At 38.5% G+C, this 27,072-nt stretch overlaps 2 protein-coding genes across 2 annotated transcripts in view; one reads left to right on the forward strand and one right to left on the reverse strand.

The window, feature by feature from the left end:
* Nucleotides 1-51: 51 nt before the first annotated feature.
* On the reverse strand, nt 52-3,777 carry LOC139721500 (cytochrome c oxidase subunit 7A2, mitochondrial-like). The gene is made up of 3 exons (XM_071632814.1): nt 3,666-3,777; nt 1,738-1,836; nt 52-659 (listed from the first exon to the last, which is right to left on the reverse strand). Exons 1-3 carry the CDS (start codon nt 3,678-3,680, stop codon nt 522-524), a joined length of 252 nt encoding a protein of 83 aa, XP_071488915.1. The 5' UTR covers nt 3,681-3,777; the 3' UTR covers nt 52-521.
* Nucleotides 3,778-22,151: 18,374 nt separating this feature from the next.
* LOC139721530 (uncharacterized) overlaps nt 22,152-27,072 on the forward strand; it is a 51,497-nt gene continuing 46,576 nt past the window's right edge. The window contains exons 1-4 of the mRNA XM_071632845.1: nt 22,152-22,258; nt 24,399-24,483; nt 25,338-25,438; nt 26,533-26,622. Coding sequence (XP_071488946.1) covers nt 24,437-24,483; nt 25,338-25,438; nt 26,533-26,622 — 238 coding nt within the window. The 5' untranslated portion in view covers nt 22,152-22,258; nt 24,399-24,436. The remainder of the gene's footprint in view (nt 22,259-24,398; nt 24,484-25,337; nt 25,439-26,532; nt 26,623-27,072) is intronic.

Raw genomic sequence — 27,072 nt, forward strand, 5'->3', positions numbered from 1 at the left:
AAAACTGAACAAACATTTGAGCATGTAAAGTCAATGTGACACCCACATTGTTTTACTTTCACACTCGGGATTTACTCAAGATATTACATATTTTTGATAAGACAGTATCTGTACAATTTCATTTTCATAACTTATGTATGCAATATTATTTGTTTCTTGTAAAAGCAAGAACAAGAAAGAATAACTGCTCCCTTCTTCTGTTGGCTTAGGTGAAACTGAATTCTGATGTCACTGGTCTAATAATCAACAGCACTTTTGCCATTTTGGACAATTCAGAATGAGATTACATGTATGTTGGTCTTGAGCGAAGTTTGTTGTTGCCATAACATCTGGCAATGTTTTTGCTCCACTTTAAAAATGGAAATGCGGAGAAACAGAGATTATGTGCACAGTGACATTATGTTGTATTGGAACAGTGTGAATGATGCCACCCAGCACACATGAAATCACGTGGAGATGACACCCAAGTCACAAGGAGAGCACGAATTGCTGAGACCTAATGTCACAGAACTGGAGGCTATCTATTTCTTGGGAAATGACATCTTAATGAGGGAGCCACAGGACCAGAGTGTTCCAACCGCTGTGAGGCCCATTGCGAAGGTGTACATCATCCAGTCACCAAAGCCTCCTTTCAGGTGGACTGGTTTACCATCAGGTGTCTGGAGTAGATTTTAAGAGAAAGAGAGGATGGAGAAGCAGAAAACTGAAATTTAGACTGAGAGTGCAGTTGAGGGAAAAATTACATCCCTAAAAATCATGGTCCACACATATTGGACACTTTGATGTAATTATAAGGAGAAACATAAATGTTACCCTGAATATGCAGATACTGTATCTTTGAAAACAGTCATGAAAATCAGGCTGATTCAACAGGTAAAAATATGTATGACAAATAAAACACCCTTTAGAAATACTACTATGTATTTTATAATTGATGTATCCTTTCCATTTCATTTTCACATTTTAAAATATTGTGTTTTCCTTTGAAAACCTACATCAACTAAAATTCTTATCTCAAAGTCAAGATTAGGATAACTATCTAAGTAGAGACCAGGCAACATCGTCATGACAAGGTCTTACACATGTACCAGCTATCATTAAGACTGTATAAAGAGACATCATCACAGCACGTTCTACCCACAAAATTTGCTGCTATATATTCAGCATGTAGTGTTTAGGCATGATAGATGTCCTTATTAATTTGTATACGTGGTTATGCACTTGAACATATACTTGAGTTTCAATCAATACTGTCAAAACTGATATCAGGTATTATCAGATACCGGTAAGCCATTTATTTCCTTTGTTGCAAAGTAATTAAAATATGGCATAGTATTACTAAAAAAAAAGCAGGAAATAATTTCCTGGTATCGCATAGCAATTTGCTATGCATTTTGGTATGAGTGCTATACAAAATATCATTGGCAGAGCAATTTCATTACATAGACTTGTACACCATTTTGTTCAAAATGTACATCCATTGACTAAAAGTGCTACTCAATTTCAAGAAGGAAAATTATTCCCTGGTAAGAGCATCAGGAAATTACCATAAAGATGTTGTCATATTAAAATTATTCATTACACTCACAGCTTATCACTGCATACATAGTTCAATTTGCAAGCATGATGACTGATCCAGGTTTTTAGATTGTTATGGGGTATTGTGATGTGCCATTATGTTGAAAAAATGCAATAAATGTAGCACGGCATGAAGTTGAAAAAATGCCATGCACTTACCTGAAATTTGCTTTGATTTTGCTTCACTTTGTTCTCAACTTGTAGTCTGGCCGACGTAGATATTGTGTTCCTTGTTTGAGGAACAAGACTTCTGACAGCCTACAAATTTAAAAGAACATTATGTTCATACATTTACTATTGTGTGCATTACACAAGATACCTGAAAATACTGAAATATAATTTCAATGAAGTTTTTGCACAATCAATTTCAATGGGAAACATTCAAGCAATGGGTGGATAGCATTACATCACTGATTATTTCATGTATGAACATGCAATATGGCTTACTGGAGCTCCTCAAGCTGCAGTACATCACTCAATCGTCCTTGATAGTCAAATCTAAACAACATACAATGTATCTGGTGATGCTTCATTCTTTCACAATTTAACACGGATATCCTTTTTCATACTCAGCTGAGAAGTGATAGCAGGACTCTAAAAATATTTCCAATACTATGCAATAGAATGTATTTATCATCACTCGAAAGTAATAGTACAAATGTAGCTCTAATAATATCCAGAACACATTTAAGATAGCAATGCAAGTGAAATCGCTAGTATTTTCATATTCAATTATATCAAATGCATCCATCAGTATGGTGCGGTTAACCCTTCCGTGACCAACGGCTCCGCGCCGCATCCCAGCCCAACTGTCGCCGAAATACACGCCTGTCTTCGATTGTGAATAAAAGCTCTGAATGCTGCCCTCGCACAGTGAAAGTTCGCCATTTGTGAGTTCACTACATTAACTTTATGTTGTTACCACAAATACGATAGGGGGTAACCATTGAAAATTCTTGAGAAAACTTTCAATAAAGCTCTCCAATGCATCACTGCTTTGCGATTAAAACTTTTGATTAATGAAACTCAATTTTTTTTCAAAACAAATAGACTAAATCTAGATTCTTCTCATCATGGAGAGTGGACATGTGTGTGTAACAAAAAAATCACAGTTCGAAGTTTGAACTTGCGACCATTTAAATATCAGATGTGAGATGGATGAGAAGTAAAGAGGAGGCCTCATGAGCACTGCGGGGAGCCTCTAGTGCATTGAGTACCCCAGAGGTGCTCAGAGCTGGGGCGAGTGCCTTGTGAGATTGAGCCCCCCTCATGAGCAGATTTCCCGGACTGACCTACTTTTAGTATTTTGATGGTAAATATATCTGTCTCTTCATGGTGGGCTTCAATCTTATCTGATCTGGATCTGGATGTGATAGATCTAACGGTGTTACAGTGCAGGACCTTTCAGTATAAGTATAAATAAGGCACCGGTTGATGTTGATGTTGAGGTTGGGACAGTACGGTCAGCCCAGCCCTGCCTTGTTGAAACGGAGGGGTGACCATACTCATACATGTCCCAACGTACAACATCAGTCATCAGATATTAAGAAGCCCACCGTGACGGCACCGTGAAGAGACAGATGCCATCGGCCATCTCAGTCAGCTTCCTAACTGTAGTGTTATTGTTAATCCTATAATTAATGATTAAAATTTAATCCTATTAAAATTTTAATTCCTAGATTCCTACCCGACAGACCAAATTCATTTAATACTTTCATCATCATGATCACTGCAATCCAACGTCATCTTGGTACCTAATGTTGCCTATCATAATCTAGATAAGGAAACCAGGTAGACATCTATAATAAAAGTTGGTATTTAGGCCTAATTAGAATCGATTACCGGATTAGGCGATTTGATTTGGCAATCTGTTTCTCGCAACATAACTTGACAGGAAATTCGACACGTCGGACTACGACTCTCGCTACCTGCGGCACCACACGCAGCGCAGTGCACGACACACTCGCTTACAAATGTACATCTTGGAGTAGGTCTAGGGAGAAACAAATACACCCATTTACCAGAGATTAAACATAGAACATTGACTCATATTTTAGCAACACAAACGCAGTAATAGTAATACTCACAAGAAGCCTATTCATGATGATTTAAATGGACTAGGGTACAGGAGAAAGAAGAATACACGAATGTCCAATACTCGACGGAAAATGGCCGGCCGGCTTCTCTCGAAAAGGTGAAAGGTCAACTGGTTCAACGCATCGCATGCAATGAGCGTTTTTTGGTAGCAGTGCTGTTGTTGTTGTTGTTGTGTTATGTTAACGTTACGTTTTATACGAATACATGTATTGGCACGATATAGAAAAAGAGCGCTCTCCTATTATTATTATGGAAACTACTTATTGAGAGCAAGTTATTGTTGTCCACCCAGCAGTAATGAAAGAGTCTTCTTGTCAGCACCGTTTCAGGAAAGTTGTCAGCCCTGACAAGTAAAGTCCGTCCCTCTCTAGGCCTATTGGCTGAGAACTAGTGGATGGTAGTGAAAACCACAGAACTCTTTTCTGTGGTGAAAACCACTGATAATCTTGATAGGCCCTACATTTTGAAGCGAAATGAGTTTAAAGTCTCTATCAGATCTTTAGAATTCACATGGAATATACTTCCCTCTTTGGCATAACTTTGGCAAGATAGTGATAGAGAAATATAGTTTCCAGGCAAATATCATCGGCTATTATAGGATCGACCGATCACGTTTTCCATCTTTAAAGGACAAGTTCACCTTCATAAACATAAGGATCGAGAACATGCAACAATATTAGTAGAACACATCAGTGAAAGTTTGAGGAAAATTGGACAATCGATGCAAAAGTTATGAATTTTTTTACATTTTTGTGTTGGAACCGCTGGATGAGGAGACTACTACAGCTTGTGAGTCATATGCGTACAACAGTATAAAGAAAATGTAAAAGAAAATTCAACATATTTTCACTTTTTTCGCATAATAAAAGAGCACTTGACTTGCCTCTTTCTAAAGGCAGGGGGAATAATATTACCCATAACATTTGTCGGTAATGATTCAGGGGAATATGTACTTTTTTCAAAAGATGGAATTTTGTGAAATTCTCTTTATATTTTCCTTATATTGTTGTACGCATGTGACATCTAAGTTGTTCATACACTGCAGTAGTCTTCTCATCCAGCGGGTACTGCACAAAAACTTCAAAAATTCATAACTTTTGAACGGATTGTCTGATTTTCCTCAAACTTTCAATGATGCGTTCTACTAATATTGCTACATTCTCTCAATCCTTATGTTTATGAAGGTGAACTTGTCCTTTAAACAGTATAAATAGGCATAGATTTAAACTTTTTCCAAGTCTTATATTCGACGAAAAACACGTTCATCTAGCCGTAGATAATGATATAAAAAAAAATATTGTTCGTATAAAATGGTGTCAGTACGACAATACTCTTTGAGAGTGATGTACTTATAGGAAGATCTGGAAGAAGAATTTCAGGAAAACATTTTCCATGATAAATTATGCGTTATATTTTCCCACCACATATACACCATAGGCCTATATACACAACAGACTCAAGCATTTAGGGTCTGTCTCACGATCTCACGAGTGGGCACCCATTTTTCTCACGCATCTGGTGAAGTCTGCAATTTGGGCCAAAAATAAGGAGCATAGCTCAAAGGATTAAAGTGATAGTTGCAATTGAAGGTATATTTCCCTTTTGTCTTTCAAAATCAGTAAAAAACAGTCACTTAAGTATGCACCAGATCGCATTATTAAAAGTTATAAAATGGGTTCAAGAATTTAGCCAATTGGAAGCGCTGAAATGAGTCACGTGTGCCTGCATTAATTTCTCACTAACATACACGGCCTGACGTCACAATGTTTACACTAGCAGCGCGCACTCAATCAGTTGTTACAAGTGCGTCGCGCGCTACTATACGCGCTGTCAATCCTGTAAACAACTTCTAGTTCGGGCTGCCGGCCGGCCAGCCTTTCTTGTGTGCATAACATGTGTGGCGTACTCTTATACGTACAGTACTTATATGTGCGGGATTTCCGAGTGCGACGTGCGTAAATGTTTGGGCCCACAAAGGTACGTGAAAAATGCTGTTAGTTTTCGACCCATTTTATAAAACAAATGATGCACAGGATAGAGTGCGTTAGTGCGTCTCGGGTATTTACAATGTAGTGCAACATGCACTATAGAGCTCGGCTTCGCCTCTTGCATGTTTCACAATTGTAAATACCCTCGAGTGCGCTACATCTCCACTAACGCACTCTATCCTGTGCATCATTTGTATACTAATAATTTAAAAAAGCTCCCTACCAAGGGAGGGGGACACCCCCCCCCCCCCCCTCGTTCGCGTGCGCATGTGCGCGAGCGCCTAGACGCCGAGTCATAAAAATCTCACTTATAAAGGTTTTTTTGAACTTGGCATCTCTGTTGGAGTCTCCCGTTTGCTAGGGGTTTCGGGCGGGAGAATCTCCAGATCAGAAGGTGCTTGGGGTTGGAGTCTCTGCCAACGTTAGTCAGCGCTGACAAACGTTCAAACACCCCCAGATATCAATGTCAGCGTAATTACTGCGCAACAGCTCTGCCATGTGCAGCGTTTCAGAGGAAAGTATAGTACACTATACAAACGATGCACAGGATAGAGTGTGTTAGTGAAGGTGCGCCGCACCTTCACTACCCTTACAAAAAAGAACCATGGTTTTACCATGGTAATACCATGGTATGGTAATGAACCATGGAAACCTGGTAATTTTGCCCTGGTAAAACCATGGTACATTACCATGGTATTACCATGGCAAAATACCATGGTATTACTGCTCTTACCATGTACCATGGTATATTACCATGGTATTACTGTGCTTACCAAATACCATGGTACCGGTACCATGGTACAATACCATGGTATTTCTGAGGTGATTTTACCATGGTATTACCATGGTATTACCCTGGTATTACCCTGGTATTACCATGGTATTACCATGGTATTTACAATTTGAAAAGAAAAATAACAGTAATGGTCGTGTATTTACAGCATGCAGTGCTAGTATGTTACCTACATAACCTGGCCTCGAATCACATACACCTGTTTCTACACTATTGTACAAGACTTACATCCTAATCTATACAGGTCTACCTATCTGTATACCTAGAGTATACATCCTATTCCTAGATACATTGCTGGTGTATCAGTTCTTTATATATGGGCTGATATCTGAAAAGGTTTAAGGCATGGTTACTAACTACATGTCATGCATAATATTAGTCCTATCAAAATATGAATATGCATTGTTATAACACAAGTTAAAATAGTTGGTAACAAAAGAGAAATTTCCCAACATACTTCAAAGTTTAAACCCAGAATATATACTTTGGGTTTTTATGTCTTTTATTCTATTTTCTCACCTTTTGCATGTTAGATGCTCTCTCATGAATATTCATGAGCGATACAGAAACCAAGTCAAAACATGGTTCGTGCAACTTGAATCAACTTGTGTTACAGTTTCCAGTTGGGTTAATGAGGTTTAAACTGCATGGGAAGAAGTCAGTTCTTGGTACCATGGATATATTAGTACTAACCGGGTGTTTGCACTCACCCACACCCCCCCCCCCCACACACACACAAGTACACACATACACACATACACACACTTATACACACATTCACACATATACTAAATACAGGCTGTAGTACATTTATTACATGAACATACCGGTATAATATTTTGGGTCGTACTTGGAATTTGTATGAGATAACACACAATGTGAATTAGTTCCAAAACTTTGCTTATCTTTAACGGGCCAGGCTTATTTGGCTATAAATGCTAAAAATTGCATTTTGGGAGGGAATTTCGCCTCCCCCCCCCCCCCTCCACAAGATCTCGACCATTAGTATTACGATCGTAGCGAAATTTGGCCCAAGTTACAACCACATTGTAATCTACAAAATTATGTGTTATATATCTTATAATATTTTTTTTTATTGTCAATTTCTAATTTTAATTCATCAATTAATTATTTGTGCAAATTAGGCCCATCATCTTATTTTAGCCTAATTAAAAGCATTAAGAGTCTATTTCTTAATCATTTGTAAGTCTGTTTTTACATGTTTAAAGACCATGCATCAGACATTAAAGGACTTCCAAAAGCCAATTTATTATGTATATGATTTTTTTTTGAGTTTCAAATGTATTTCTTTGTTTTTTTATTGTTTCCTTTGTTTTCTTATGAGATTCTCATTGACCACTTTTATACCATAATTAGCATAAGATCAATCAATCGCAGTGATTAATGTTACAGCAGTGATAGCTCCAGGGGGCCCCCTTCTTTAATTTTTGATAAGATAAAAATAAATAAATAAAAAGAAAACAAAATGAAAATGGGCGTGTCTGCCCCCTTTAATTGCGGAAGTGGCACCATGACAGATCCCTCCCCCATCCCCACCCCCACCCCATTTACGGAATTCCTGGATCTGCTCCAATAAAGAATAGTCAGATTTTTAAAGTTTCTTTGTTGCTGTTTTCAATCAATCTTTGCGTCGATTTTTTTTTTCACTCGGAGAAGGGACCGTACTTCACAAGCCTTGTCTTTTTAGTGGGTCCCTGCTTTTTTCACACAATGCATATTTCATTTATTTCACTTTTGTTACCTCAGCAACCACTGCATTGTACCCCTACTTTAAGTTTTCAATTATTGCTTTCTCTGTACAAATTACATGCATTCTACTTTCATTGAAGAAAGCGAGATTTATGTTCACCAAATAGATTATTTTGCTGTGGAAAAAACAACAATGAATTTGAAGTTGAACTTGAAAAAAAGTCAGGAAAATGTCTCATGACAGGGTCTCTTCCATCGCAGACTCGAAACATCGAGGGTGGATTCCGCCCTTCCCTCTCCTGCCACGTCCCTTAGAGTTTAAGGGGTTTACCTTTAGAATCGGTTGATATATATTTTGATTTTTCCCATTCGTTGCAAGAATTAATATACTCATAATGGTCCAATAGTTTTGACTGGAATGTATTGGTACGTTTATAATCGTTTAAAAAGTGGAATCAATTGGTAAAACTGCCAGATTTGATGAACTGGTATGAACTTCCCCAGTCATGCCAGTTTGATACATTACCCGGCTGGGTTCTACTAACTGTTACAGCCTAAACTTTATCAAAGTGCATGTAGGTTAAATCTGCATTGCTTTGAAGTTGAATAAATCTATCAGTTGTGTCAAGTCATTTGCAACAGGTATACAAGAGCCTGGTTCAAAAAAAGTTGAATCTGCTGGAATCATGGAGTTGATGTTTAAGTATGCCAGTTCTTACTGGTAAATCTGCCAGCTGTGTCCAGTCTATTCAACCTGCACCAAATTGGTCCAATTTTTTCGGGGTCATCCCACAAGTCATACGGCCCACAAGCTCGACATTGCATCATGGGGCTTATTGTAACAGTGTCGTGGGCCTTATTTACCTAGTGTCTCAGTCATGTGGGCCTTGTTCGCTAGGTGTCAAATTCATGGGTTGTTTGATTTGTTGGCTGTATGATTTGTGGGTGTCGAACTCGAATGTGCACTCATTGTTTCTACTGTAATCAACTGGTTGTTGTATGCCATTTCATACAATTTCTTTCAAGTGGATCATCAACTGAAAAATCTGCTTGTTGTGTCCAGTTGATCCCACTTTGTCTAAGGGCATACTTTGGTCTATTTCTTCCTACTGGAATCAACCAATAGGCTTTAATGTTCCAGTTTACACAATAGATCTAATTTTTTTAATCTGTCATTTTCATTAGAACAGTTCAACTGTTAGTGGTATGGCAGGGCCCTGTGGTATAGAGCAGCGACAACACTGGAGAGGCTCTCCTGGATAAGACCTTATTATTATTATTATTATTATTATTATTATTATTATTATCATTATTATTATTATTATTATTATTATTATTATTATTATTATCATCATCATTATTATCACCAGTACCACTATGCTACTACTATTAGGTATGTTGTTATTACACACATGTAACTCACTCATCACAGTTTGATCCATTTGTTCAAACTGGAGTCATCTATGTTTTCTCAGTGTACCAGTCCATTCCATCGCTTTCAAGTGGAATCAACTGGTAAATCTGCCAGTTGTGTCTAGTCAAGTTCAATACAATTATTTTATCTATACAGGAATCGGGTAGTTGATATTTCAGTATGACACTTTATTCCGTTTCTTGCAATTGGAATCCAGTGGTGAATCTGTAGGTTATGTCAATGAATTCTAATTGGTAGACAATTGCCTAGTTTATTTCATTTGTTTCAGTCTGTCAGTTGGAATGAAATGTTAGTTTGGAGTCAACTTGTCTAAGTGGAGTCAACTAGTGAGTCTGCCAGTTGAACGACATGTTTTCCAGTTGGTACAAATAAAACTTCATAATCAATGATTTAGAGCCAGGCCATAATATTCAGCTGGAATTGATTGGGTTTTTTTTTCAGAGTGTGCCAGCTCATTCAATTTAGTGTCAGCTGGAATGGCGTGAGTTGGTATTAATTTTCATCTTTAATTGTATGGTAATTCACACCATGGTAATGTGAACGAGTATCGGCCTACTTCCAGTTTGCAACTATTTGAACAAGTTGGGTCAAACGGATAGCTATAATGGGACCATTTTTTCCTTGTGATGCCAGTAGAGAATGTACCTTTTTTCGTCATTATTTGACATTTAAAAGGAGTATACAGTACTGGATGAGATGAGGATTCAGCTTGTAACATTTTGCGAGATATTTAGAAACCACTCTTTGAAATGATAAAGAGCAGAAGAGGACTCAAACGTTTATTTAATGAAAACAGGCTGAGAAATGACTGAGATATCTAAAAACAAATTAAAACAAAGAGCTCCTAATGAAAGATGGGGCCTGTCAATTTCATTTTGATTTTTTTTTTTTTTTTTTTTTTGGGGGGGGGTTGGTAATCTCAGCCATTTCAGCCATTTCAGCCATCTATCATCTAACAGAAAAAAATAAGTTGTAAATCTGAATCCTCATCTCAACCAGTACCTACTGTACAGTCCCTTTCAGCTATAAGAATATCATAATTGATATGTTGTTGTTGAACCATGGTATCACCATGGCTATTTTTGTGTACCCTTAGAAATACAGAAGATGACAAAAAGACTATAGTTATATATGCTGCGGTACGATTAAAGACCCTGTGGTTGTAGTACATGGTATGATGGTTATCATATGGTATCTCCGTGGTTATTCTATGGTACAAGTAGGCCTAGTAGTGCCAGAACCGTGCCATGGTATGATGGTTATTACATGGTATATCCATGGTTAATTAGTGCAGCGATACTGGGGAAATTCCTTATATACCATGGTTATTTTATGGTACAAGTGGTAATACCGTGGTGATGCCATGGTATGATGGCCATAACCCGGCATCACCATAGTTATTTTATTGTACCTGTATAGTTATACCAGGCAAATACAGTAGATGGCATGGTTTTTCCATGGTACTGGTAGTAATACCATGGTAGTGCAATGGTATAAAAATTATAACATACTATCACCATGGTTATTTTTTGTCGCCTATGGTAAAACCATGGAAATACCATAGACTTCACAGTTATTCTATAGTATACGTATCAGTACCATGGTCGTGTCATGGTATTGATAGTTTACCATGGTTTTTCTGTGGTATCACCGTGCATCACCATGGGTTTTCTGTGGTACTCGTAGCAATACCATTGATACCATGGTTTTACTATGGCAATTGAGGTTTTACCATGGTTTTTCTGTGGTATCACCATGCATCACCATGGTTTTTCTGTGGTACTCGTAGTAATACCATCGATACCATGGTTTTACTATGGCAATTGAGGTTTTACCATGGTAATACCGTAAATTTCATGGTTATTTTTTGTAAGGGTAACGCCACGAAATAATCCTGTGCATCATTTGTTTTATAAAATGGGTCGAAAACTAACAGCATTATTCACGTACCTTTGTGGGTCAATACCAGTCAGCTACATGTAACACTCGCTCAAAAGTCAAGATGTCCGAAGATGTTCGTCCCAAACATTTACGCACGTCGCACTCGGAAATCCCGCACATAAGTACTGTACGTACGTATGGAAGAGTATACGTACGCCACGTGTTATGCACAAGAAAGGCCGCCGGCTGTTGTGGCAGCCCGAGCTAGAAGTTGTTTACAGGATTGACAGCGCGTATAGTAGCGCGTGACGCACTTGTAACAACTGATTGAGTGCGCACTGAGTGTAAACATTGTGACGTACGTCAGGCCGTGCATTTACTAAGAAATTAATGCACGCACAAGTGACTCATTTCAGCGCTTCCAATTGACTACATTCTTGAACCCGTTTTATTAAAAATAATAATGACTGCTACGAGGGGCACTGTTAAAATTATGGGCCCATGGTGATGTGAACACCATAACTATGCCCTCCGCTTCTCTTCGGGCATAGTTATGGTTTTCACATCACCTTGGGCCCATTGATTTCACATCACCTTGGGCCCATAATTTTAACTGTGCCCCGAATATCAAGCTGTCATTATTTGTTTTATATACCGAAAATATAGATTCCGAAATATAGATACCGAAAATATAGATTCTAGTCTCTTTTACAGCTCTCGTAATCAACGCTGATCGACAGCGCGGCTGTCGTATCATTGGTGCGTATACATTATGAGTGATCTATGTGTGTACGGGGTTGCGACTGTCTCCAAACCTACTTACAGGGCACAGTTGATTCAGGGACTGCATGTGGGAAGAGATACTTCCCACCTCCCTGTGTGGTTGATTCTATGCCCCGGGCACAAAAAATCGTGACGTCATTTTGATAAAAAATGGGGCACAGCTATTTTCATGACTCTACTTTTAACCAATCAGATAAGAGCAATCTATATATCAGGTATATAAGATTTTATAAAATGGGCTTTAGAATCTCTGCAATCTAATTGGTTAATACCATTGTCATACACTGATTTTCACTACACAACACATCCAGTATGAGCCATCATGCGTCCGGTAAAATCAGAATGTGTGGCCATGCGTCCGGTAAAATCCGAACGCATGGCTCAAGTCTTGTATGTGTTGTTGGTGTACCGGACGCATGATATGGAAAATGGTTTTATTTCATGAATTTACGGGCCCATTTTATAACATAAATGATGTACATACAGGCCTATTTCGTGGATCGGTGAGAAATGGATGCTCTCGTTTAACTTTGGAACAATATTAGAAACCCTCTCGCTGCGCTCGTGGGTTTAAACAGTTCTGAAGTTAAACTCGCGCATCCAATATTCTCACCGATCAACTCTGTCCTGTGCATCATTTTGTATGCTATTTTCCGGTTGTGAGAGACTGGATTGTGGCTATAGTATATCGCATTGACTCTTTCGTTTCAAACCACATGATGAGAAAAACATATAACACTGGGCAACAATTTTGAACTTTTTGAATGTTGTCTTGATTTCTACAACTGATTCAGTAGGGTATTTTTGTAGTGCTGAATCAGGAAATGGCATCCGTTTCTCTCCATCAGGTAAAGTTTTTGTGATAACCCTTTGAATACTCAATTCTGTAATTCCCGTAGACTTTGTACAGGGACCATGACTCGGTTCAAGTGGCCAACAGGTTAAGTTGATTTGGAAAAAAAATAGATCTTGTGACAAAATCGATTACATTTTTGTGGTATTATCAGCTGATTTTTGTCACATGTATCACCCTAAATATATTTTTTACAGAAAAAAAAATGTTTTTCCAACAACATATATTGATTACCTGATCTTAAAAAATCAATATACTGTAAGCTGAATGGTGGGCATTGATAAAGGTAAGTACGCGTAAATTGCATGTTGCTTCACCATTGTTCAAACTTCAGGGCTTGAACTTCCGTTTCTTCGAACTCCTGGAATGCTCAGCATCAGGGAGGTCTCTCTTCAGAGTCCAACAATAGTCAGCCATCATGACTGCGTCCCAGCGACCCTGATACCTGGTTTCCATCTCTTTCATGTCCTGATGGAATCTCTCTCCCTGCTCGTCACTCATTGAACCCAGGTTCTCAGGAAACCGGTCCATATGTGAAAATAGGTAGTGCATCTTGATGCTCTTGTTGCAGCCAAGGTTTCTGAAAGCAGTCAGCATGTTGTTGACAAGTTCTGCGTAGATATTGGCTTTAATGTTGCCAAGAAAGTTCTTCACTACCAGAACAACTGCTTTCCAAGGTTCCAGTTCCACTTCATTCATTGAGTTTTCGAACTCTGGATCTCTGAGCTGATGGATCTGAGGACCATTAAAGATGCCAGCTTTCTTTTTCTCCATGGACAATCCTGGAAAAGCCTGGCATAAGTAAGTGAAGCAGTCACCATTCTTGTCCAGAGCCTTGGTGAACTGCTTGATTAAGCCGAGCTTGATGTGCAGCGGTGGGAAGAGTATTCTGTCTCGGTCCACCAGAGGGTCGTTGATGACATTCCTTCCTTTGCAAGGCACCAATTCCTCTCGTACAACAGGCCAGTCCTTCTTCGTGTAATGCTGAGCACGGTCCCTACTATCCCACATGCACAGAAAACATGGGTACTTGGAGAAGCCACTCTGTTGTCCCAACAAAAAGTTTAACTTCAGGTCAACACAGATAAACCACTTATGCTGATCATAACCAATTTTCTCCAGCACATACTTCACCGCTTAAAGGACAAGTTCACCTTCATAAACATAAGGATTGAGAAAATGCAACAATATTAGTAGAACACATCAGTGAAAGTTTGAGGAAAATTGGACAATCGATGCAAAAGTTATGATTTTTTTAAATTTTTGTGTTGGAACCGCTGGATGAGGAGACTACTACAGCTTGTGAGTCATATGCGTACAACAGTATAAAGAAAATATAAAAGAAAATTCAACATATTTTCACTTTCTTCGCATAATAAAAGAACAATTGACTTGCCTCTTTCTAAAGGCAGGGGGAATAATATTACCCATAACATTTATCGGTAACGAGTCAGGGGAATGTGTACTTTTTTCAAAAGACGGAATTTTGTGAAATTCTCTTTATATTTTCCTTATATTGTTGTACGCATGTGACATCTAAGTTATTCATACACTGCAGTAGTCTTCTCATCCAGCGGGTACTGCACAAAAACTTCAAAAATTCATAACTTTTGAACGGATTGTCTGATTTTCCTCAAACTTTCAATGATGTGTTTTACTAATATTGCCACATTCTCTCAATCCTTATGTTTATGAAGGTCAACTTGTCCTTTAAATACTTCTCCTTCAGTGTATAGTTGAGTGAGCGATGGAAAATTTCAAGGTTTTTATGACTACAAACTGATCCCTTTTCGACATAATCACCCAGAACTATCGGACCATACTTTTTGTCATTAAAATAAACATTTCCAATCAAAACAATTGATCAAAATGGCATTTTACCCCCACCGACTTCTTCTAAAATGCTCCACACATGCGTTGATGTGAACAAAAACGTAAAAAACGACATGTGGCCGTAGCTCAAAAACTTGACCTGATTGAGCAAAACCAATGAGATTTTTAGATTCAGCGCATCAGGTTATACCCTAAATCAGCTGAAAAAACGCAGACAACAAATTAGTCGTTGACCAGTGTAATCAACTGCAAAAAGTGCAATTTACATGCAGAGCAGGAAGAATTATTCTGAAAATTAATCCTAAATCACACTTTTCTGTTATGTCAAATGCATTATGGCGTTATTACAGTGGGAAACGTTAAAATCCCGTCAAAAATTTCATTTCAGAGTGATGGTTTTCAAAATTGTGAATGATTTAACACCTATATACTTACCTACACGAAAATATTATATTCTATTCCCCCAAACCCTTGTATACCAATTTCGGAACCGGTAGCCACAGCCTTCCAAACCCTCGGACAAACTTTTGCAATAATTGCGTGCTTGCGGCAGGGGAGCCAAACTACAGTTATATATATATATATAGTAATATAACTTTAGTACATGATCACGCCTTCCTCATGCAGTCTGTGACTGCACGTCACTCAATGATTTTGAGCGGTCCCTTTCTCAATTAGGTTAATCTCAATAATGTAAATCTGCCTAATTGCTTGGATACAGAAGAAATGTATTTCCACACAAGAATGTTTATATTGCCTTGAGATCTTGCACAATATTGCAATATAAAACAATATTTCATGACACTATTACAAGTTTGTATTTTTTATGTAACCTTCTATATTCTTTTTTTCTTTCTTACCTCCTTTAACTGATCCCCATCCATGGAAGACCAGCGGCACCAGAAAAGCAAGCAGCTGATTACGGGCTATCCAGCCGTTAGGGCCTATCTTTGTCTATTTCCTATACATTCTATTATTTTTCGTATACAAGATGTGTCGATTGTATGTACGTTTATGCATGTTTAATCTTCCTTGTACTTGGATGTCTTTTATATCTGTCTATATGTGTATGTTTATGACGGAAATAAAACAAGCAAGCAAATAAACAAACAATACGCGGAGGGTATCCACTCTGTGAACATGCTTGCTCCTTCGTTAGTACATAAAAAATGTTACCCAGAATTTTGGATGTAATCATAGCAGAATATTAACAATATCCATTTTCTATTGCCCATTACATGAGGGAGATAACAAATAGGTTGATATATCAGAAAATCAATAATTCTAACCATGAAGTAATATTACAGAAAGGTCAGTAAACTAATGAAAGAATGGTTTATTGATCATCAATCTTCGCAGCCGAATGGCTGAATTGCGTCTGATTTACATCGATAAATTTACAGTGAGACAAAATACATGTAGATACATAATACTCGAAGAAAATACAATCATGACGAGATGGCTTTGAGTTCAGATCTCAAGAGACAGAGACAGAGACAGAGACAGAGACAGAGACAGAGACAGAGACAGAGACAGAGACAGAGACAGAGACATGCAGAGACAAGAGGGTCCAAGTATTTCCCAAACCTCTTCTTCTTTTTTTTTTCTTTTCTTTCATAAAGTCAAGTTCGCTATTCAGAGCGCCCGTACGTGACCGACCGTACCGAGAGATGGCGCAATAAAGTGTTTAGCGATTGAAATTAGCGGTGGGAGAAAAACACACACACAAAAGAAAAAAAACAGTACCCCTTCCGGAGTATGAGAAATGTAAAATATTTACAATATAATTGTACAGCATAAAACAATCACAAAATTGCAGTTTTGAAAAACGCGTGAGATGAAATACTACCTATAAAACAACAAGGCCTGATATAACGAACATAAATAATATAAATAAACATACAAAGAGGTAAAAAAAAGTTAATCTTTAAAAAGAATTATGATCGAACTAAACCAATTCTCTAATATTACTTCAACAAACCTGGCAATCTTAAACAGCACCTTCATATTCTTAGTATTGAAGAACTCACTCATTTTCAAAGTATATGTACTCAGTATTTGGCCTAGTACTCCAGTATATGAATTATTAAATCATGTATTTCTTTGGAATATAATTATAGTAAACTTCCCGTGTGTGGAAATACTGCGCCATTAAATGAACATCGTTCGGGGATGGATAACCAGTCACAATAGTTAAGGTTTAAGCAAACTTTATTATGCTCACGCAACACAAACTGCCGGCCGAAAGGGGCGAAGGTTGTACAACAACAATATAACATACATCTCAAACACTGCCCGTAAGAGGGCAGTATAACACACTGGCGCGATCACTTTCTTCTTTCTGTCTTCTTCTACACAACACAATGGAAAACCCTTGGCTATGGAATAATCATGCACATTCAATATGCCAAGAATGTGTGTGGAATTAAACCAATCAAACTTCTGACTAATGATGTGGATAGCTAGACCACATTACGAACACTCAATGATTTGATAACATTAATACAAACATTATCCCCATATAGACACAGTCTCTAGAAACTTGTATGGACTGACAACCAACTAATATGACACACCAACATTACACTATGATAAGCACTGCTATCATACAGTACTTACTCAATGGATCACCAATCAGAATCATGCTCATACAAAAATACCAATAACCTATGCTATACATGTATAACCTCATACATACCCTGTACAACGTCTTCTACCAATCATAAAACATTTAATAAAACAAACTACTTTACGGTGTAAACGAAACAGAAAATATTTCAAAATGTCAACTATCAAATATCATACAAACACGTGTAGCTACCTCACTTTCTACCTTTTCTCACAATATGAAACACTACTACTGTAGGCCTACGTAAGTACCATGGTCTCCCCACTCGCATTCACTCTTTTGTTACAACACTGTTAAACACAGCACATACAGCTGTAATCCCTTTTCTTCTACATATGCTGGGATTTGGGACGAGTGTACATAAACACTACACTATAGCTGTCTTTCCTCTACAGTCTTAAAGCACATACACACCACACACAATGTTGTTACATTAGAACCAAATAGACATCAACATAGGCTCGAAAAGCGCAGAGACAAAAATCCCTAGATAAATCAAATGAAAGCAACATGGCATTGAAAACAACAATGTGGTGTGTTCATAATAATGCCTGATACATGTATTCAAATCGGTATGAGTAAGACACGCATGTGAATGAAAGCCGCTGAGAATAGCCACCCATCTGATGTAGCAATATCAAAACCTTAATGTCATCATTAACTTATCATGTGAGTTATAACTACAACCCTTCGGCATATAATACCAAACGAAACAACCGACAATGATACATCCAATAAAAGATGTACTGTATATAAAAACAAATTACAATATACATTTGTATCAGAAAAACGCAGAGATCAAATACACCTGTACGGTGTATTATACTTTTAAAAACATACTCAAACTTCGGAAACATATTTTGTCCTTCAAGTGTATCAAAAACGGACTCCGACATTGACGTCACTCCATACAATATGACCTGACACATGATTCTTACATATCAAAAAGGGGAAGAGTGAACTACATGAGGTCCATCAAAACTACATTGTATATGCCATGTACAATGTGTTACCATACATATCATATAAACTTTAAATGACAAATTATAATCATACGTACATTTATCTTTTCTTTATCAATAAACCTGTTACTGATATTCTACCCTTGCATACGCAACAACAAAAAAAAAAAATCAAACGAGCATCATACATACGTATGTAAAAATTTCACCTCTCCTAAATGTGTGCAATATGTATTTGACATAAGACAGAGGAAATGACTCAAAGAATCATACACACTGGGCAAACTGAAAGGCAAAAACACAAACATAAAAATGCTGACTTATACTTGAGTTGCTGGCAAAACCATCATGTGTATGCTACATACATAAAACGGTAAACATGTTATTCAGATTTGCACAACTTGCTATGTGCAAGTCAACTGGCTGCTTATATGATGTATACTACAACATGTACTTGCATCCAATAACAATATACATGCACTGTCTCCGTACATTACATGAATCAGAATAAATGCAAAACACTTTAGACCAGAACAAAAATATTAGCAACTTTGTAATATAGTATGCTCAAAGAAAAAAAAAATGCATGCCGTGCATAGATTTCATACAATCACAAAAACAAACAAACAAAAAATGAACCCGAGTTTTAAATCTCAGAGTGCCAAAATATCAAAAGTGGCAGAATTATACACAATTCACACAAACTTCACCCATTGTAAGAAAACATTTCAATATAACTAACATAATTAGCAACTAAAGTTTACAATATTACCTTGCAAATAAAACATAACAGATCACAAACTTATACATCGCACTTTTTATGTCTCACTTCTAAGCACTAATTTCACATGTACATTATACATAATAAGAAAAAATAACCAATAACCTTAAAGATCCTGCATTAGTTAATCAACAACATCCATGTATCCCATTACATGTATACACAAATATATTGGCTTAACAAACTCATAAAAATGAAGCAGGCATGTGGCACACAATTCAATTCACAAGTCAGAGTCCAGGAACATCCGGTAGCTGAGGTCAAAAATGGGGGTTATCAGTTATCAGGGAGCTTCTGAACATACAGTCAATGTCTGGAGGACGGCCAGGAGGGGGTCCTACATGCAAGCCCGTGGAGTGACCTGGTCGAGGAGTAGGAGCAATGTCTGAGGTTGGAGACATCACAAATGTGCAGAGCTGAACACGAGGAGCAGTACTCTTCTCACGCCGTGGAACGTGCGATGTATCTCCAGGAGTGGAGGTACTGGTGAAGGCACGGGGTCCTCTGGATGCATCTGGGGGGCGCCCAGGAGGGTCGTTGATCTCGATAGTGCGAGGATGGTCTGGGGGGCCACTGCGTCGATGAGGAGTGCTGATGCTACTAACACTGATATTGAGAACATCCACAGGAAGCTCATCAGTGGGTGAGGGACACTGGGTGACATCTGAAGATGGCTGGCATGCTAGCAAGCCAGAGCGATGACGAGGTGTGGTTAGGGCACCAGAGGAATCATCGGTGACATCAGGGATGGTGCGATTCATCTCAGGGGTGGGAATGGTGGCTAGCTCCGACTGAGCTAGACACTGACGTTCAGCCTCAGCATCCTGGGAATGAGGGTGTAGGCCGATGCCTTGGTGGTGACCGTTGCTGGCTGGTGAAGGTGCGGTCACATCATCAGAGATAGAGGAAGGCGGGTTGTATCGGGGAAGGCTGAGAGACATCGGAGGTGTGCGGGAAAGACGAATATCTACCTCTGGTGTAGGATCAGGACCATAGGTGTACGAAGGTCCATCAGCGATTGTGATACTGCGCTTTGCGGGACGGATGGAAATGTCGTGCAACACTATGAACGGAATGCCTGCCTCAATTATAACATCCGGAGAGTCAACAACTAACCCTTCAAAGAGAAATGCCCTTCCATCTCTTGTGAGTGTAAGGCACGTCCCTCCAATGATTGCATACGGTGAAGAATGGTCAACTGAATATGCCTCAGAAGAGTCCGTTAAAACACCTCCAAGACTCTTAAACACTGAGTAGCCAATCAAGTTCTGTGGAGAACCGCTGACAAGAGTAACCCGGACACTCTGTTGGCCATGGTCAAGATCAATGTAGGGAGACATACAGGCCTTTTCAGGCAACACTGAGGGACTAGCTACTGGAGACTGTGGCGACTGATCAACCCGGAAGTGGAGCTCATCCGACTCCGATGAGCCACGATCATAGCAGTAAGAATTGTCTTGAAACCCTATTGACCTGTCTAAATCTGACATATCCTTTGCATCTCCAAGACTAGTACTGTCTGAATCAGCAACACATACCCTAGCAGACAAGCAGACGATATCTGTAGCCAAAGCACTGTCATGAAGATCATCAAAACATTCATCAACTTCCGAGAAATCACATTCTGACTCTAGCTCATCATAATCATCCAGATAGTTGTCATATGGACATAGGGAATCAGAGTAGCCAAGGATGGACGCCGCTTGGCGAGCACATGTAATGATATCTCTTTCATGCTCTGGTAGGAATGAGCAATCACTGATGTGATGCTGGTTCGGGCGATTGGCAACGAGACATATTGGGCAACTGTGAACTTTATGTCTAACGGTAGAACGACAGGACTCACTAACACTAAAACTACTCATACACATAGAAACAGGATGACTAGTGCTGCTACATGTACTGGGACCGACTGCATCATACCGAGTAGCATGCAATACTCTATCATCATGGGAACGAGGTTGGTTTGGGTCCCCGAAGGGCTCATCACAACTGTCACAACTTTCATAATCATAATCATCACAGAAATCATCATAATCAAGACCGACGTAATCATCTTCGGTCATCCATTCATTTCTGCTTTCATTTCTTTTGATTTGAATTGGCTCAGAATCATGAACATGGTAAGGTACCTGGTACATTGTACGTCTGGTTACAATACTGGTAGGGGCGGCCTCTCTCTCGGGCCTGGGTGCGAGGTCGTTGCCTCAAAAGGGGACAGGGAACAGCCATTCAAGGGCTACGTATGGGACTACAGCAGATGCGAGCAAACCATAACTACCTATCACGACACGTTTTTGCCGACCAACTGGCTGCCATATCATGCATAAAATCCATCGGTAATGAGGGAAGAGCAGGGTACTTTATCCCATGTAGCTGCCACCACGCCATTAAATGAACATCGTTCGGGGATGGATAACCAGTCACAATAGTTAAGGTTTAAGCAAACTTTATTATGCTCACGCAACACAAACTGCCGGCCGAAAGGGGCGAAGGTTGTACAACAACAATATAACATACATCTCAAACACTGCCCGTAAGAGGGCAGTATAACACACTGGCGCTGACTGAATGTGTGTGCATGCACTGACGTAGTGCATGCACTGACGTACTGTATACTAGCCGAATAACTTGCGGAGTGATATCGGCGGTCGTTTTGAATGCGTTTATATGTGACGTACATGGGTGGTGTACGAGAGGATTGCATGCCCTGCATGCCCCTGCGACTCCTAACCGTTCGTTGGTTGTTTAGACAGCGACTCGACCGACGAAACTGTATACGGATATAGCGATTTAAATGCCAGTCATAAAGTGTACAATACAGTGTGTGTAGATCTATGGTATGGTTCTGGACGCCGGACGTAGTCACTTCTTCCCCTCATACAAATCAGTCGTCTTGTCTCGTCGATTCTTTCCATCAATGAGCCTTCACTGTGTAAGTAATCTTATTTTGTAACTGTCACTGTAGTACAGATCAAAAGTAGAGTAGGCAGTAAATGCATCATAAAAATGGCGTCGTATGAAGAAGGAAGTGTACCATAGACGATAGTCACTGTAGAGAACACCCAAACGAACGGCTCATTGCCTACACGAGTCACAACGCTGATTATTTATGTCAACAGATGAACTCATGAACTTCTGCAGTTCAGTTAGACGAGCTATAAATAAGCTAAACATAAGCTTTGTCTTGACCCACAGATTGGTCTGTATCTGGTCGTTGGGGATAGGTCTAATTAACAGTGATTAAATGTAATATAGAAAATATGTATGTTCCGCAGCGACTGCGTCTGGTTTCACCGAATCCCCTCCTGTCCTACCATTTGCCTAGGATCTACGACAGACTCTAGTTGTATTACGGAGGAGAGCGATAACATAAAAAAAAAATGTAAAAGACTCCTCCAGACAGACAGATTTTTCTGTCTAACTGTTAAGCTTTGTCTAGCTACAGTATGTGGCTAACTGAGTCTTTTTTTTTCTTTTCTTCTTCATCAATATTCTATGTCTGGTGCATTTATATGCCATGATTATATTGTGGCATAATGCACTAGACCCGCTTTTAAATGACTAAACTAACGATAGACATAAAAAGAAAAATCTGTCAGACACAGCTCTTCTTCGTGAAGCCAGACATAGCGTAGTCTCTGCGAAACATATCCATGATGACAAGCAAAAGACTGATCGTTTGCTCAATGACTAAACCTGCGCATATTTCTACATGTAAGGCATATTCAAAGGATCCCTCCTCCTCGTGAGCACCATGGCTATGCTCATGAGGCCCTTGTTGATCCTTGGCCCGAGATGCTCATGAGCATGAGGCCTGCTGTTCATGTAACTTCAGTTCTTATCCATCTCACGCTCACATCTGACATAAATTGTTGCAAACTTCTTGTGTGATTTTTTGTGCACACACATGTCCAGTCTCCATGATGAAAAGAAGAAAAAATGCTGTCTGCGCCTTTTGACAAAAATTAAGTTTTAATCAACTGATGTACAGCAACCCTCTGAAGCAAGTGTGCCAGGGGGTTCGCTCAATGCAGGGCTGTCGCACCCGTCATCAGCCTGATGCAACTGAATATTTTCGGTGCTTTTTTTCTGCGGCTCTCACCTCTTTATGCACAAATCAGCCCCATGAAACCAAAGTCTGACATCATTTTGCATACAAATAAGTCAGAACTAACCTGATCTTGTGCATTATATATTCCAAATAAATTACTATTTCACACTGATAGAGTAGGTTGGTACTGAAATTTGTCAGCAAACTTAGCACAAATTTGTATAGGTTTTAAGGGTTCACTTTCTATGTGAATTCTGCCGTCCTCCAGCCTTTGGGCTTTTTTTAGGCTAACGTCCCACGGCATCCAGCGCAGACAGAGCGCAAAGCCATGCAAGCTTTGGGATTTTCAGAGCAAGCTTGCACACGCATGGGTTGGGAGGATATAGTTCATGCCCACACTGCCCTAATTCTGAGAAGCAGACTAATTACTTAGAAGGGGAGAAGCAGAAACACATCAACATAGTGGACTTATATAAATCTGTATCTATTTTTTTTTTTTTTTACTATACTGCGAGTGAGGCATTCTGTAGTTTTACATATTTCTGAAATTCATCAGCAGCTGAGCTGTGTTTCAAGATTGAGAGATACATTATTCTGTCATTATACAACTTGTGAACATACTTTGCCACTGTGGTACATAACATTGTAAAGACCTCAAATTTTAAAATCCCCTGCTAAGTTGTGCCCGAAGACTGAACCATTTTTTCCCCAACTGCAATTAGATTATGTTCCTTTATTTGATGGTAAACTCTCCTGTATAAGAAATAAACCCAAACTGGGCCAGATTAGATACAACCTGTGACACAAGGTTTGAACGCTTGTCCGTGGTGTGCTTGTAGGACACAGGGAATTGCACATGTTTGATGTTTGTTACAATGTATGATTATAAATGCACACACAGAGCTTTCAATTTCTGTTTCGATTCATGATGATTTCATTGTCATTTACTTCATTTAGGAATTGACAGCAAGAACCTGTTTCATTGTCCTCTGTGATTATGTGCCCTTATTTTTCCACACAGAAATCTTCTTGTGAGAGATAGGCTTGAGCTTTTTCATTATGGACAACGTTCATGTTGCCATCCGTGCAAGGCCCTTCATAAAAAGGTAACAATTGTGTGGTTTGAAAAAAAAAATGTGTGGTAATTTTAATTTTATTTGTAAATTAATATGTTGTAAGTAGCCTACATGCATACACTCATGGAATGATGGTCATGAAATAATGTGGTTCATTTTACATTTGAAATCAATGCATGTTCATGTATGATCTCTTCTAGACCTTTAGACAGATCAGAAAGGCAGGTTTTGATGACCCATGACCTCGCCCTTTCAACAGTTTACACCAGAAGCGTTTGATGGCAGCCTTGCTTTCAAGTTGTAGGGGTGTTTGTAGGGCTCCAAAATGACATGGACATGATGATACTCTGATTCTGTTTTAAGAATTAGAGTTGTAATTTGAAGGAGATGTTAGTGATCAAGAGGGCTTCAGTACCCGTAGTACAGTGTACATGTATTGATAAGGAATATGCAGATTGTGCTGTATTTTTGCCACTCCTTCATATGTGTACATACAGTGTGTGTTGAGTCTAGCAGCTATTGTATACCCATATATATTTTTACCATACAATGTTGTGCCACTGCATATTTCTAGCAAGTTTGTTATTAGTACATTAGAAGGCATTCAAAGAAGGCAATTGCACATGGTATCAAATTGTAGATAAGTGTTGATGTATTGATATAATTCATGTAGTAATGCTGTGAACATTCCATGTCATTTTCACACATATTTATTGGAAAGGAAAGAAATTGTGATAGTGGCATGCATCTGTGATGTTCCTGTGCATGATGTGCAATTTATGCAGCTAGCAATTACACCAAACACATCCATCAGTATCAATCATCCACAGTCTAATATGTCATTATTTTGTGTGTATGGGCATGTTTCTATGTTTGCCTTTCAGGGAGAAGGATAATGACGCAAAATTCTACTGGAAGACAGACACCAACACCGTTCAACAGATTGGCAGCCAAGGGAAGCATGTTGGAAAACCTTATACTTTTGGTAATATCAAAGCCTAAGCTGGCATATTTGTATTTGACATTTTATTCTTCAGGTAGCTCTTCTTGTATCAATACCTTATAAGTCATACTGGTGTTTTACCTGCCACAGTGCCACTACCTTACACAACCCATGAATCAAAGTCTTTATCTTCCATACCTGAAGATGTCAAATTGTACAATTTGTGTCTGACATAGTTGCACAGAAGGATGAAATGTTGGCCCTCATTTGCAAATGTACAATATCAACTAAAGTTTCCCTGAGCAGTAGTGCATTCAATGAAGTACAATAACAACTGCTGGAAAACATGCTTTCTATAAAATAATATTGTTAATAATAACAATAAAAAAATTGTTCATGCATGGCCTTTGCATTGATATTAGTGTGTGTATGTGTGTGTGTGTGTGTGTGTGTGTGTTTGTGTTTGTGTGTGTCTAGCTCCAGTGGAGAATGGGGAATTACTTACTGAGTCATGTCAACGTTGTACCACAGAAGAATGCTTGTCTTCCTATGAAATGAATGAATGAATGAATGAATGAATGAACGGTAAATCAAGTGGAACACATTTAAATAATTATTCATTATCATAGTTTTAGAATACACATTTTAAAAAAGTCTTTTCCTGATGAAACCAAGGTTTGGATCATTATTTCATATTAATAATATGACATATGCCAGCATTCATTTTGAAAGTATGCGTTCCTGTGAATACTTTGTAACTCGTGTGAAACTGCAAAACATTGCTTACAAAAAGTTATCTTGTTTTTATGATTTCCCGAAGTGTTTTTATAACATGGGTGTTATTAGTGACATTGCCATACATTGAGAGGTGATGTATGAGTTGAGAATAAACTCAAAACCTCATGGCAGTTTTTGCACTCCCTACAAAAATATAAAAAGATTGAGCATATGTATAAAGATGGAATTATGTATTTAAACTTTTTTGAGATAGAATGTGTGTACTGTACAATGCTACATGTACACCAGGTTTTAAATTTTACTGTAAACTTCATCTGTTTTACCCCCCCCCCCCTTGTGTTACATCGTAATATTCAACAACTCTTTTGTTTAAGAATGAGTGTTAAATTTTCTTTCAGATCGTGTTTTTGTTGAGGATGAGACTACACAAGATGTGTATGAGGAAATTGCACAACCCATTGTGGAGTCAGCCATGGATGGCTATGATGGTAAGTTATCTCATTCATAGATGACCTAGATAAAGAACCTGCAGCATTAGTTACAGAGTGTGTGCAGTTGTGGTATTCATGTTATAGATGATAAGCTGTTATTTATTTCATGATACCATTCAAAGAGAAGCAGTTGAATCATACCTTTCTTTTTGTGTGTGTTGAGACAAGTAAAATGATTCATTATAAGTTCTCATGTCACTGATGAAAGGTTGATGTATTAATGCTAATATTATCTTTGATAATGCTGTACAAAGGAGATGTTTTGCAGTTATCATAGTAGTATGAAATTCAAAAAAAATGTGTGAAATCTGTCAAAGAATCCAAGACAGATCTTGATGCTCTGCAACATTCTCTGGTTTTAACTAGATTTGCTGTATTTGGGAGACTTCTTGTAAAAACATTTTCTAGACAATTGTTGTAGATATCTCTTTTTCACTCAAGCCTACA

The sequence above is a fragment of the Diadema antillarum genome, unplaced genomic scaffold, assembly GCF_040938485.1.
Source record: "Diadema antillarum isolate AM-2024a unplaced genomic scaffold, OU_Dant_1.0 scf00000145, whole genome shotgun sequence".
Classification (NCBI taxonomy): domain Eukaryota; kingdom Metazoa; phylum Echinodermata; class Echinoidea; order Diadematoida; family Diadematidae; genus Diadema; species Diadema antillarum.

What these genes read in the sequence shown, in the direction of transcription:
- LOC139721500 (XM_071632814.1), bottom strand. An exon ending in AAAATCAAAGCAAATTTCAG is followed by an intron (nt 660 to 1,737) that starts GTAAGTGCATGG and finishes AATCTACTCCAG; the next exon opens with ACACCTGATGGTAAACCAGT.